A 14,653-nucleotide genomic window follows, 5' to 3' on the forward strand; every position below is an offset into this window, starting at 1 on the left:
GCTTCAAGTGGGGGAAGAGGAGATCGCATGTAGCGATGCCCAAATATCTGAGCAGCCACGGTCACACAAAGGCGACGGTGGGAAAGTGCAATTACTGTCGCAAGAAGTGGATGATGATGAAGAGACACAATTTCCAGCAAGTCAGGAGGAGGCCCAGGGTGCGTACGTGGAAGACGAGGTGGTGGAATATGAAGTCACTGACCCAACCTGGCAAGGTGACATGCATAGTGAGGAAAGCAGTGCAGAGGGGGAGGAAGGGGTAGCATCACAACAGTCAGGAAGAAGCAGTGGGGTCATCACAGACACGAGGCGGGCAACTGCTCCCCAAAACACTAATACGACGGAAGTTGCCAGTCCAACTGTTAGGTCTTCCCGAGTCCGGCTCTTTTTTAAAGACTGTCCAGTTAACCCAAAAACTGCAATTTGCAACATCTGCCATGCCAGCATCAGCAGGGGCAGTAAAACTACCATCCTGACCACCACCAGCATGCTCAGGCACATGACAGCAAAGCACCCCACTAGTTGGGCCGAACGCCAGGGTTAAGAAACAGTGTCTGCAGGTGACACCACTGCCTCTTCCGCTGTTGTACATGTCCATGATGTAGGCGAAGATGCCTACTACCCTGCACCTGTCATTGCACACTTGCAACCATTATAGTCAGCAACCACGTCCAGGTCCTTACCCCAGTCCTTGGAACGCAAGCGCAAATACGCAGCCACCCACCCACAGGCCACAATACTAAACTGCCACATTTCTCGACTGCTTGCACTGGAAATGTTGCCTTTTAGGCTTGTGGAGACAGAAGATTTCCCAAACCTCCTGGCAGCGGCTGTCCATCGGCAGTCGGTTCCCAGCCGCCACTATTTCTCCCGTTGTGCCGTCCCTGCCTTACACAAGCATGTGTCCCAGAACATTACCCGTGCCCTCAACAACGCAGTTACTGGGAAGGTCCACCTAACCATGGACATGTGGAAATGTGCATGTGGCTAGGGACGATACATTTCACTGACGGCACAGTCGGACCCTTAGACGGAACATGTCCTCCCGACGCCAAGGCTTGTGGGCCCTGCGTTAATCAGGGTTGCCCACACATTCTACAGCTCCTGCACCTCGTCCTCCTCCTCTTCAGCCTCCATCTCCAAAATTACCATATCAGTCGCAAGAGGAAAGCACTGCAGCACTGCCTCGGCCAAGCGGCAACAGGCTGTACTGAAGCAAATATGCTTAAGTGACAAACCGCACACTGCGGCAGAGTTGTTGAAAGCTGTAAGAGAGCAGGCAGATCTGTGTCTCTCACCGCTGAATCTACAGCCAGGCATGGTCGTGTGTGACAATGGCCAGAACCTGGTGGCAGCTATGAAACTTGGCAACCTCGCATACGTACCATGCCTGTCCCATGTGCTCAACTTAGTGGTTCAGCGGTTTCTCAAAACCTACCCAGATCTGCCAGAGTGCCATATTGCTGCAGGCAAATTTATTTTTCGTTCAACAAAATGGCGCCGCTAGTGGCGCTTGCGCAGTGGCATCGGTCGGCAAGTGATGGATGATACTGCGCACGCACGGGCGCCATTTTGCTGGAGGAAAAAAATAGTTTGCCTGCAGCAATATAACATCGCCGGCCGCGCTTGCGCAGTAGCATCTCTTGGCAAACAAGAAATACTACTGCACATGCGTGGGCGGCGGGGCCAATTTGCTACATGTAAATTTCTTGATTTCTACCACGATTACACAGGCAGTCTTTAAAATAGGAGGCAGGTCACTGAAGGCACAGTGACCTGTCAGAAGCCATACAGTGGAATCCATAAGCAGAGCACCAGATGAAGCACCTACCCAAAGGCTGCCCCGAAGCACGAGCATATCATTATCTCAGAAATGAAAATAAAAATTAAAAAAGAACCACAGGATGGATTTCATCAACCAAGGTATCATATTAATCAGTGTAATGGTGCCCACCTGACAGTATATGTGGTTTACTAAGCACAATCCTGCTGACAGGTGTGCTTTAAGCTTTTACTCCAGAATTCTGGTGAAAAAAGCTTTGAAAACTTGCAACATTTTAGCACAACATACGGCTGCACTATAATTTTGTGACTTTTGCCATCCTTATGTCATTTACGCCTAACTTTGACAAAGTGGGCAAAGCTGGGGCACGATGGAGCGTGTCAACCTCTGCTCATCAAATTCATGACAAGCAGCGGCGTTGGCTTATGCCACAAATCTCAGTTCATTCGTTGACTGGAGTAAGATTTGTGGTGAGGCGCATGCCACATTTCAAATGCTCCTGTTTCATTAAGCATTTTAATGTGCGCCTTTTAATGAATGAGAAGCATCTGACTCCTACACACTCACAAATGAAGACTAGCGTGTAAACCATCGATCTAGATGAATCTGGGCCTCGGTCTTTTTGCTGAGTTTTTGGGTTGAAAACTGAGCAAAAAAACTCAAGTTTTTGAGGAATTTTGAGTTTTTGTGAAACATCTGGAGAGTTTCTGCTCAGTTTCTGATCCAAAAACGCCTCAAAAACTGCCACATGTCAAATGATGTAATGTAACAAATTTGCAATTAAAAAAACAGAGACTAGTATGATTGTGATCCAGTTTGAGAACCAATTCTCCCATTCAAGTGAATAAGTCTACAAAAAAAAAACCCAGACACGGTCATGTTGCATCACAGCACTATATATTTTTCACTTACTATTGCTAGATGTAGTTTATGAAGCTTGGGAACACTCAAATCACGATTTTTACTCAAACGAGATAAACAGATATGGACCTAAAACAAATGAAAATCAAACCCAGCACACTGAAGAATATTGGTCCTGTGTTTTTTTAAGCAAACACTGCTTGAAGAAGCTCAAAAGTATTTTCCGGCGTATCTTAAAATGTTACAAAAGAAGCCAAACATTTTCAGACTGTCTTTTTCGTCTCCTGTGCCCAAGATCGGGAAATAGCAGCGTTATGGAAGTAGATTTCCATACACTTGTATGGAGTGAGGCCGCACCCTCTGGGTGGACTCTGGCCGGGATTATGTATAACTCATACATACCCTCCTGTCCCCGCTAAGAAACAAGTGAATCCCCGCAGCAAAGAGTGCGTGCACTGGGGGGATTCATAAATCCGCAGTCACACAGAGTGACTGTAGACTTCTCGATTTGGTCGAGACAACTACTTAAACTAAAATCACTTTGATCAGTGTTTTTACACACTATACAATGCTCAGTTACAATGTCACAGAAGAAATTAAATAAAGTTTTCTTATTTTGCTTTTAGACTTTTATGTTACTAGAAGTGTGGTATATTTTGTAATTCTGGATAATGTTTAACAGGTTTAGCAAACAAAGTTCTGTCTGGTCAAAGGATATTTGTCATGACTTTGGCATAACCATTTTCTTGTAATAATTCATGTTCACATATGGAAAGTGATATTTGTACATTCTGAAATCTACACGATTCCCTCAAAACCATTGTGATTTATTTCCTACACTGTGTGAATTGACTTTTGTAAAATTCCGCAAAATATAAATTAAAATCGAATGTACACTATAAAGTCCTTTCCAGAAATAAAAAGCTTATAGGGAACCTGTCACTATTTTTAAGACCCATAAACGAATATAATCTATGTAAAGTCCTTGTAACGTTGATTCAATGGCAAATTCTTATGCAAATAAGCCACAAGAACTATCGATCTGCACATGCGCCTCCTCCGAGAATGAAGGTACTTCCATGGGATCTCAAGCAGAGGAGCAGCATCACCCTGCAGATCAGCTGTATGAAGGAGCCACAGAGCTCTTGTGAGAACCAAGTCCCCTTCAATTGCCTTGTACTGCACAACACAATACTTTTAGTAGCACCCGTTATCGGTACAGCAGCTATTTCTCATTCTTCTTAATGCTGTTGTACAGTAAAGAACAGTGAAAACCATCCGGGGGGCACAGAGCATCTCCTTCACAGCAGAGGTGCAGGGAGCAAGAGCCTCTGTGATCTAAAGTTTAGCCAAACATTTTTAAGAACTGGATAACCCCTTTGATAGACTACTTTAAAACGGTTGTTTGAAATTGGAAAAACAGCCTGCTTATTTTCCAGAATTACCGTAGTGCCTCTCTTGCCCACGGGCTATACCGGATCTTAAAGCTCAGCTCCATTTAACTGATTGTGACTAAGCAACAATATTAGGCACAAGCCACGAACAAGGCTAAATTCAGAAGCATTTTAGAAGTCTAGCAATATCAAACTAAACAAATTGTCAACTTGTAGCCTATTTGAACCCTACTGAAGTTAACTGCAACAGCAAAGATCTAATTAAAATAAATGCTGACGTATATGGTAACATCTCGGTAAAATTCATGGAACAAAATAATTAAGAAAAAAAAATGTTAACAGAGCACTAGGTTTTGTTCACATCAGGGTTTTTATTAAGTATTTTCATACACACAACATAAGCTATCAATTGTTACGAGTAAGTTGGAGGAGGGAAAGAAACTGTAAAAACATATAGCTCCATATGTCTAAGGCATTCCATTGGAAGAGTCCTAGGAGGACCAAAAGACGCTTGTAAACAGACACACTGGGGACAAGCTACCACAAATTATTTCATGTCTTGTTTCCATTTATACATCCAGTAGAAACAGGAAGAGAGTTTGACTCCTGAGTGGCCAGAAAGCAGAGAAGATTGGGCCCAGGTTAAAGGGGTTGGCCATTGTAACAAAGTCTATAGAATGTCAGCCCAAGGCTCCTGTGGAGAAGGAAGAGGCTTTAGAGGACCAAGAGGAGCTTGTCATGAGGATTTCAACTCCGCACACTGAGGAAAGCATAGCACAATTTTTTTATGTCTTGTTTCCAGTAGAAATGGGAAATAAGTTTAACTTGTGAGTGGCCAGAAGGAAGGTATTCTATTGTAAGTACGCTATAAACAGGCCAGTATACTACAGAAAATTGTTAAAACAGCTTTAAAGGGGTTGTCCACCTCCATTACCTGTTAGATGTGTCCATAGTATAAAGAACTTATTAAAGTTTGTTCACTACTGGACAACCCCTTCTTAACAGCTAAATTAGCCATAATAAAGCAGCTAAGAGCTGCAGCCTTTTAGTATACTGTCAGAGGGCTCTTCAGACCAAAGGATCAGGCATGTTGAAATATTGTTTCCCCAACATTTGCTGAGCGAACATTGGCTGAACACCTAATACGCATTACAAGGTTGATCTGTCCCATCTAAATCAACACGCTCAGCCAGCCTTTGTCTGAGGGTATGTGCTCAGTTTTTTTTTCTGTTTTTGAGGCAGTCAAAAATGACATGTTATATACAGTTTTGGAAGAGTTTTTTTCTGAGGCTTTTTTTGCAGCCTTTTGATTGGACAGTGCCTAGTTTGGAGTGAATTCCATCAGGAACCGTTTCTAAGAAGTGACACACTTTCTTTTGTTCCAAAAGGCATTTTTCAAAACCTGACGCGGAAACAAATACTCAAAACACTGAACATATAAGCAGAAATGTGATTTTACTATAAAATTGAATAGGATGAAGCTTTCCAGTGTTTTTGACAGATTCTTCAGGGTTTGTTTTTTTTTTTGTTTTTTTTTTTGAGTGGACCAAAACTGTAATACCCTAATGTATTTGGCCGCCTCTAGATGGCTATGGCACAAGTCTACAGTTGTCAGGATACTTACTCCAGTTTTAGGCTGTGTGCACATGCTGTATTTTTGCTGAATTTTGGATGCTGGATGGTTTCCTGATGTCAGCAAAGTGAATGAGAATCCTGACGTCTCATGCACACGCTGCTTATTTGTGACTTGCAGATTTGGTGCAGATGTAAGTCTGCTGTATGTCAATTCTTTCAGGGTTTTTGCTGCAGATTTCACTCATACTAATGAGTGGGGAAACATCTGCACCAAAAACGCACATTTAGGCTTAATGCCCACGATGCAGAAATGAAGCAGAAATTTTCCGGAGCATTTCTGCATCTCCTTGGCAGAAAAACGCATGCGGTTTTTACATGCGTATTTGCCATGCGTTTTTCCAATGCATTGTATAGGCAAATACGCATGCAGAAACGCACAAGAATTGGTCATGTCCGTATTTTTTCTGCGAGTAAAATCTGCGCAGAAAAAATCCTGACCATGTGCACAGAACTTGCAGAATGTCATAGGAAGTCATGGGATAAGGTATGCAATGCGTTTCTGGAGCGTTTACGCGCTGCAAATACGCACCAAAAACGCATCGTGGGCACACAGCCAAAAAATGACACAAAAACGGACGTTTTTGCGGCAGCATTTTTCCTGCCAAGAGATGCAGAAATGGTGCAGAAAATTTACACCTCATGGATAAATTTGCCCTATTTTCTTTCTTCACCTATTTCTTTCAGTTACAGAGAAGGAATAAATAACACCACATCAATAATTAAAGCAATTTGGCCTTGGCATCTACATTGTACAATGCATATCATTTCTGGTTACAATTATCTCCATTCCTCTGAATAAGGATACCATAAAGAGAACAGGAAGGGCAACCCCACATTCAGCACTATATTCCATCATTTGCATAGCATTCTAATAATATTCAATTCATTAAATGACCTATTGTCAGATGTGTGCTTGGTCACATTCCATCTGAACGTTAATGTTGACATATTAAGCAATAATCCTATTTCCATATTTCGTTATCAAGGTTGCTTCCTGTAAGCAAAGGATATACCTCTCCTCAGTAGAAATGTTGTTATAAAAACAAGACTATGGACCAGATTCATCAAAGTTTTTACGCTAGTATTCTGGCATAAAAAGCTTTGAAAAGTTAAAAAATCTTGGCGCAACTCAAGAAGGCACTAAAACTTTGTTACTTTGGGCATTCTCATGCCATTTTCACCCAGCTCCAACAGTGGACAGAACTCAGAGGGAGCAAGAGCGTGGAGACTGCTGCTCATCAAATTCATTAAAAGGGTTGTCCACTAATCAGACAAGCCCTTCTCAATCCATATAGTTGCCCCCAGTAAAATAACTGTCTATCCCAGGGCTCACGTGACATTGTTACGTATCAGGAGGAAGTAAGAGAGCAGCAGCTCTTAGTTACCGGAGCACCGGAGGCGAGTATAAGTGTTATTATTTTACTGGGGTCGAACATACAGATTGAGAAGGGCTGTCCGATTAGTGGACAACCCCTTAAAGGGCTTGGAGTAAAATTTGTGGCGAGGCACACGCCACTAGTCAGATGCTCCTGATTCAATAAGAGGCATGTTACTCCCTCCTGCCCACTTGGGGCCTTTGTGATTATATCTGTATTCCTTATTAGGTCATGTAATTACCCTGTAGCTATGGCTACACTGATACAAGATACAATGTATTGTTGAATGAAAGTACAATTTGGCCGATAAAATTTAGTAGCCTACGTCCTAAGGCCGGTTTCACACGTCCGGATAAATACGTACCGGAGATATCCGTGTGCACCTGTGTGGCACACATGTGCCGCACGTGTGGCGCATCAGGATCATTCGTACCGGCATTTGGGAATCAGAGATACAATTAGCGCTGTTCCCAAGCGCTGGGTGCTGAACGCTGCCCGCATCATAGTCCCCTGCCGGCGCTGTGATCAGCACCAGCAGGGACAATGATGAGGGTAGTAGTGTCCGCTCCCGTAGTGTCCACCTGTAAAAGTAAGAATAAAATTTAAAAAAAAAATCTATATACTCACCTGTCCTAATTGTTCCCCGCAGTAATCCATGCAACCGCTCAGCAGAGGAGCTGGGGAGAATGACTCCTGCAGCGATCGGCCACTGAGCTGGGCTGAACTCAGTGAGTGACAGGACACCGCTCGCTGAGCGCAGCATCGGGGCCGCTCGCTGCAGGAGTCATTCTCCCCGGCTCCTCTGCTGAGCAGTCGCATGGATTACAGCGGGGGACACTTAGGACAGGTAAGTATATGGATTTTTTTATTTTATTCTTATTTTTACAGGTGGAGACACAGGAGGCAGACTACTACTCTCATCATTATTCCCTGCAGGTGCTGATCGCAGCACAGGCATGGGACTATGATGAGGGCAGCGTTCAGCACAAGGCGCTTGGGAACAGCGCTAACTGTACCGCTGATTCCCAAGCGCCGGTACGTGTCACACAGATGGCATCCGTGAGTGGTACGTGTTTACACTGACCCATTGACTTGAATGGGGGTCCGTGTGATCTTTCCTGCCGGGCAAAAACAGACATGTCAGCGTGTGGAGCACATGGACACACGGTCCGTGGAAACACACTGACATGTGCACAGACCAATTCATTTGAATTGGTCTACGTGTGTCAGTGTCTCCGGTATGTGTGGAAACTGTCACCAGAAATACTGACGTGTGAAAGGGCCCTCAGTCTGTGAGCACAGTAACTAATTTATAGCTTATTCAATGTCCAAATGAATGACAGAAATGCTGGTCTTACCAAGGAAAATAAATAGGATTACCCTAAACTAACCATATGCTTCAAGAAATGCCAGCAATCAGGCTGGGAATTGCCCAAATAGCAAGTTCTTATGACTCAGCCTCTGACACCTAATCAGACAATATCTGATATATAACATTCTGTATCCAAGTCATTGTTTCCCTGACATCACACATTGGTGAAGGTTCTGGAAAATCCCAAGACATGAAATTGGCATTGAAAAACATCCGTTCGACAGCTAGCTGGCTATGCTAAAATACAAGCTATAAACTTACATGACACTTTTCATTACCATAATAATCCCATCGGCTCACGCTGCTGAGCAGTTGCTGTGGGTTACAGCACTCTATAATACATAGCCTTCCTCCATACACATGGAGTCAGGAAATCGGATCACCACATAGAACAGATTATAGAAACTCTTCTTCAATAAGTATAAAACTTAGCAGCAAATACTAAAAAATCTTTATAGCAGTCTGATGAAAATATTTCTGGAATGAAGGAGTGTGCGGGGAGGGCCGTCTGCCTGGAACGGAAACATCAGGCACTGACTCTGCTTTCACCAACCGTCACATCAGCCATCCTGAAATATGCAAAGAAAGCAAAACATTTCTGATTCTACAGTAGTTTGGAGAGGACGGTTCCAGAATGCAACAAGGACAGATAGGCGTCCTAATATGATAAGGAATGTACTGATACCATATGACAGCACCTTACACAGGGTGATGGGCGAGTGGGAAACTCCATAATGAACAGTCACATATGAAATAAATGTCACTGGGGATTTATGTAGATAGGTATTCGGTCTGTGCATTATTTATGTTTGTACATTTGCTATAGATATAAGTACACACACATATATACATTGCACGCACTCATTTATATGTATATAACATGTGTGGACTGTGATCATATGTATGTTGTTTTACTGACTCCGTTCCTCATAATTTACTCTAAAGGAGATGTGCCATTATGTGCCATCTCCATACTCTGGCATGTGCCATTATGGGCCATCACCATACTCTGGCATGTGCCATTATGTGCCATCACCATACTCTGGCATGAGCCATTATGTGCCGTCATCATACTCTGGCATGAGCCATTATGTGCCATCATCATACTCTGGCATGAGCCATTATGTGCCATCACCATACTCTGGCATGTGCCATTATGTGCCATCACCATACTCTGGCATGTGCCATTATGTGCCATCACCATACTCTGGCATGTGACATTAGGAGGATGATTAAATAGGTGGGTAGACTTTATCACCACTGTTTCTATAGAATAACACATATATATAAACACATAGTATATACGGTAATTCACCCTGACAAACACATAGACACACAGCTGCTGATACTACTTTTACGTTATCTGTTTACTGCACATGTTCCCTGTCCCCAAACATATTAGCGGGTAGTATAAGACACCGGGGAACACTCTGCCACAGCCCCGGGAACACTCCGCCACAGCCCCGGGAACACTCTGCCACAGCCCCGGGAACACTCCGCCACAGCCCCGGGAACACTCCCATCTGTCAGCAGATAAACTTTCCGGACCTAACAGCCCCCCCATATGCCGAACTTATGAAAGATTTTCCTCACCTGCACGAAATGGTTAACTCCACTTTGGTAGCTGGGATGCTGGCGCTGAAGGGGTTAAAGTCCCCCAGAGAAGCCGTATTCCTAAAGCCGAAATCCATTTCGACCCCCAGTTTATCCGGTCCGAACATGGGGAGCAGCGGAGAGTTTGTGGAAGAACCTGAGGAGAGCGGAGACGGAAGAGCGCCGGCTGCACTCGCCCCTGTCAGCTATAGGGGATGCGGCGTGCAGTGCAGACTCCACACTGAGGAGGCGGAGGCGGAGGCGGGCGCAGACACAGGCACAGCACACAGCCACAGCAACAGCCGCTCGGCTCTGCCCTCCTAGTGTGGAGGAATTCCCCCGTTCACCACCCTGGACACAGCCATGGAGTGTGTGAGCTCACCCCGCTGGACTTCACTCCAGTTCCTCAGGGCTGAAGGAATCTTCTGTAGAACCAGGGGCGAAGCTGAGACGGTGCTTCTTACTCAGCAGTTTCTTCATGGCAAACACTTACATTGCTCTCAAGTTTAATAATGAGCATGAACAACCGTGATAATATCACACAATGATTGAGGCGTCCTGGGGAATACACAGATAAGCAGCTATAAAAATACAACTGGCACAAAAATGGGCATGAAAGTGGGCACTTACTGGTGTTATTTAGCTATATATAGAGAGCTCACGCTGTAAACACAGATAACTATGTCCTGCACTATAGGCGGGCACAAATGGGTTCCAGGCATGAAAATTGGCATCAAAGTGAGCAAGTGGCAACCTTTCACTGATTTAAACAAGCAATGGTATGTGAAGGGTTAATGATTTTTGGTCACAACTACCACACTGCAGTAACACAGAAAGGGGTATCCCGCATTTAGCCCAAACGGATTCTGGGCATAAAAGCTGGAATCAAAATGGGCAAGGGAATACTTTTTTACTGACTTGAATCAGGAACTGGTGGTTTTAAAGGGTTAAATGCCTTTTGACCACAAATGTCACACAAAACCGGAAAGAAATGAACTGGAGTATAAGTTGGTATACATGCAATGTATGTCTTTTGGCACTTCTTTCATGCATACTGGTGGTGTTTCACATATCTATGATGCTTATATTTACCTGTCTTGGTCCTGTGGTGCACGTGGGCCCCATTCTGCAGTCCGTGCACACGTAATTCTGCGCGCTCCTGGATATGTCTGCCTGGCTTGTGGTGCAGGGCGCGATTCGCGCCACATAGTACCTTTTTTTTGTGACCGGACCACATGATTGGTCACCTGGGTATTTTAAGGTCCTCAAAACGCAATGTACCTTCCCTTGATAAAGCTGGATACGCTCCACATGCGTCGGGAAGCGGTACAGATCTGTCACCTTTTGGGCGCTGTGCTCTTTCAGGGTAAGCCATTTAGCCGTAATTAGTAGGTCTGGGTTCTTACGTTTTGGAGTGACATTTTCCCAGCTCCTTATTTTTTCTCACACTCTGGGCTACTCATTCCTCAGCATATTTTTTATGATACTTGCTATACCACATGGTTTGTGAGGTATTTAGCCGTCTATGATGCCTGGGTTTGGGGTCTCCCTTAGTTCTTAAACCAATCCCCATTACCTCCTACTAGGCTTGTTTGGCTCCCTGCCTGTTTTGCGCCCTTGATGCTACTTTTATTGCATCCCTCCCTCCAACACACGTTTGCTTTTTACAATTGTATTTATTGATGACTCTGCATGTTTCTGATAAAGTTATACAAATTTATTTATAAACCTTAAAACTCCGCTTTTGTTCTGTTTTCTCTATGCAATGTATGGGAGCGTGTTCACAGTGGCCATGAAACAGACAAAATCTATGCTAGAAACAAAATGAACATATTCCCTGCTGTAAGTAAAAATCAATAGTGCATATAAATAACATAGGGTACTTAGTAAATAAACACAGTTTTTGAGTTTAAAAAAAAAAAAACGTAAAAGCCATCCCACCAGTGACAAGGTGTACCCAATCAGGACGGTCCTAACCTCCGGTATTAAAACCTCACCATGAGTCAAAAATGACCTAAATGTGAATAAGGGCCGACCAGGGCCCAACTGTGGACACCCAGCCATGGGAAGCTATATAAACGTAATGTCCAGCTCAAAGAAAGGGAGGCCAAGCCCTTGGGAGCATTGAGTGGAAGAACCTAAAGCGGAGGAAATAAACTGGAATATAAATTGATATAAATTCAATGTGTAGTAGGAACTAGTGTTGAGCGAGTATGTTCTATTAACCCTTTCGGCGAGCATGCTCGGGCCGAGCTCCGAGTATTTACAGCTGCTTGGTGATATGGTTGAACCGCTCCCGTGTGCATGATTTGCGAGTGTTTAACAGTTTTAATACATGTGAGGAATGTCTATTTCTTACACATTCCTCACATGTAATAAAGCTGTCAAACTGTTGCAAATCATGCAGACGGGAGCGATTCAAACATATCACCGAGCAGCTGTAAATACTCGGAGCTCGGCCGAGCATACTCGGACAGAACATACTCGCTCAACACTAGTAGGAACATGTTCACACTGGCCATTAAACTGACAAAACCTAAGATAGAAACAAAAGTAATCTATACCCTGCTGTAAGTAAGTAATAAGCAAAAGCACATATAAATAACATAGGGCACTTAGTAAACACTGTTTTTCATAATTATCACATTCAGACACATAAGGGGATTACCCGCATCAAAATAAGTTCACTGTAATCCGGCCTAAACGGGTCCAGCCAATTTTTTCTGACGTACTAAAGTATAATGTACTAAGAAATTGATCCTTCTAAAGGGTTAAATAACTCTGGGCAACTATAATAATGTTTTTATTTATATAGTGCCAACATATTCCGCAGACCTTTACAATTCACAGACATTATTGGCACTGTCCCCATTGAGGCTCACAGTCTAGCTTCCTTATCCATATGTATTTGGAATGTGGGAGGAAGCCCACACAAACACAGGGAGAATATACAAACTCCGTGCACATGTTGTCCTTGGTGGGATTTGAACCCAAGACCCCAGCGCTGCTAACCACTGAGTCACCGTGCTGCACATGGCAAACATCCTGATCTCATACCATGAACACGCAGAGATGCTCTACATCAAATTCAGGTCAGTCCAGGTGTAACGCAGCACGGGGCGATAGGTGTGGGCGAGGTACTCGTCTCTTGTCCACCAGCACATTACATGAAGGTGAAGGTCCTGGCTGGGTGTGTGGACTTGTGCTGTGGGCACGCTACTCCCTTGCAGGCTGCATGTAACCAATGATTTGGGTTGGCCAGGACCATGTATTTTACAGTTCAATGAGGGAGACCACCAGTCAAAAATAAACAGTCTTTTAATCAACGATAACTTGGGATTATATACAGGAGATAGCGTGCACATATCTTGATGAACATTTCCTTTACAATACGTACCATTTTCCACTTCAGTATCAATTCTTTCCGCTTTTCTGTCTTATCCTCTATTTTCAATGTTCCTTTACACTTCACCACAGCTCAGCTCAATGCTACAGTCCAGTTAGTAGAAGTCCTATTCTCAACCAGCAGTTCCACGTCTTCTCTTCCTTTAAGGGAAGTATAATGCCAGTATGGACAGTACTTATCTTCTCTGTGTCTGACACTCAGGAACTCCTGCCCAGGGCACTCTCGGTGTCTTACGGTCTCTGTCCCGTCTAGACTCTGTGAGTTATAAACTCTGGGCCATACTGCTAGGCATTCTGACCCAGGATCTGTCTGCGATCGATCACTCCATTCTTTCAGTCACTTCTCTCTCTTTCTTTCCGCTAGGATCTCCTCAGTTTCCGTCTCCTCTCTCAATAGGGACACCCACGTCATGCAGCACTTCTCACATCAGACCTTAGGTCTTCTTTCTATACACTCTGGGCCCTTTCTGAAGTTGTGATAGGAACTGTCTCTTGTCTCTTCAACTTGGCCACTCCCACTCTGGGCTAGTCCCAACCATTAACTCTTATTTTTCCTACTGTCAAACAACACGCAATAATTGGGCAAGCAACTGTGTTTTAGTGATTAAAGGGGTAAATGACTTTGGGTCACTGATCTCACACTGCCAACACAGAAATAATGATGTCTCACACTAAAATCATTTTACTCAAGGATGGGCCAAATTGGTTCTGGGAATAAAATCTGGCAAGTGACCACTTAAAGAGTGAAATAACTTTGGGCCACTGATTTGGGGCATCCCTTTCTGTGTATTGGCTGTGTGAGATCAGTGGCCCAAAGTCATGTAAGACATTAAAAACACCAGTTCGAAATCCAAATCAGTAATCATTCCATTTGTGCTTGAGGGTCATGCAGCAGCGATTACTTCATGCACAATAATAATCTTTACCATAAATGTAATTATATTAACCCCTTAAGGACTCAACTAATTTTCATTTTTTCTTCTCCTTTTTCAAATAGCTATAACTTTTTATTTTTCCACTGAGTCTATCATGGCTTGTTTTTTTGCAGGTTGAGTTGTAATTTTGAAAGACATCGTTCATTTTACTGTCTAGAGCACACATGTCAGACTCTGGCCCGTATGCCAAATGTGGCCCACGACGCCGGCACCTCCTAAAATCGCACTTTCAAATGTATCGGCTTTCTGGAGGCTGATATAGTTGCAAGCAATGATGAAAGAGGGAACCATCCACTCCT

General features: G+C 43.8%; 1 protein-coding gene across 1 annotated transcript in view; it reads right to left on the reverse strand.

Moving 5' to 3' along the window:
• The window catches only part of CPNE8 (copine 8), a 372,256-nt gene extending 361,986 nt beyond the window's left edge, over window positions 1–10,270 (reverse strand). Inside the window, exon 1 of the mRNA XM_073652158.1 lies at window positions 10,015–10,270. Coding sequence (XP_073508259.1) covers window positions 10,015–10,142 — 128 coding nt within the window. The 5' untranslated portion in view covers window positions 10,143–10,270. The remainder of the gene's footprint in view (window positions 1–10,014) is intronic.
• Window positions 10,271–14,653: the final 4,383 nt, after the last annotated feature.

The sequence above is a fragment of the Phyllobates terribilis genome, unplaced genomic scaffold (genome assembly GCF_046119375.1).
Source record: "Phyllobates terribilis strain yellow unplaced genomic scaffold, ASM4611937v1 Scaffold_11__3_contigs__length_659146591, whole genome shotgun sequence".
Classification (NCBI taxonomy): domain Eukaryota; kingdom Metazoa; phylum Chordata; class Amphibia; order Anura; family Dendrobatidae; genus Phyllobates; species Phyllobates terribilis.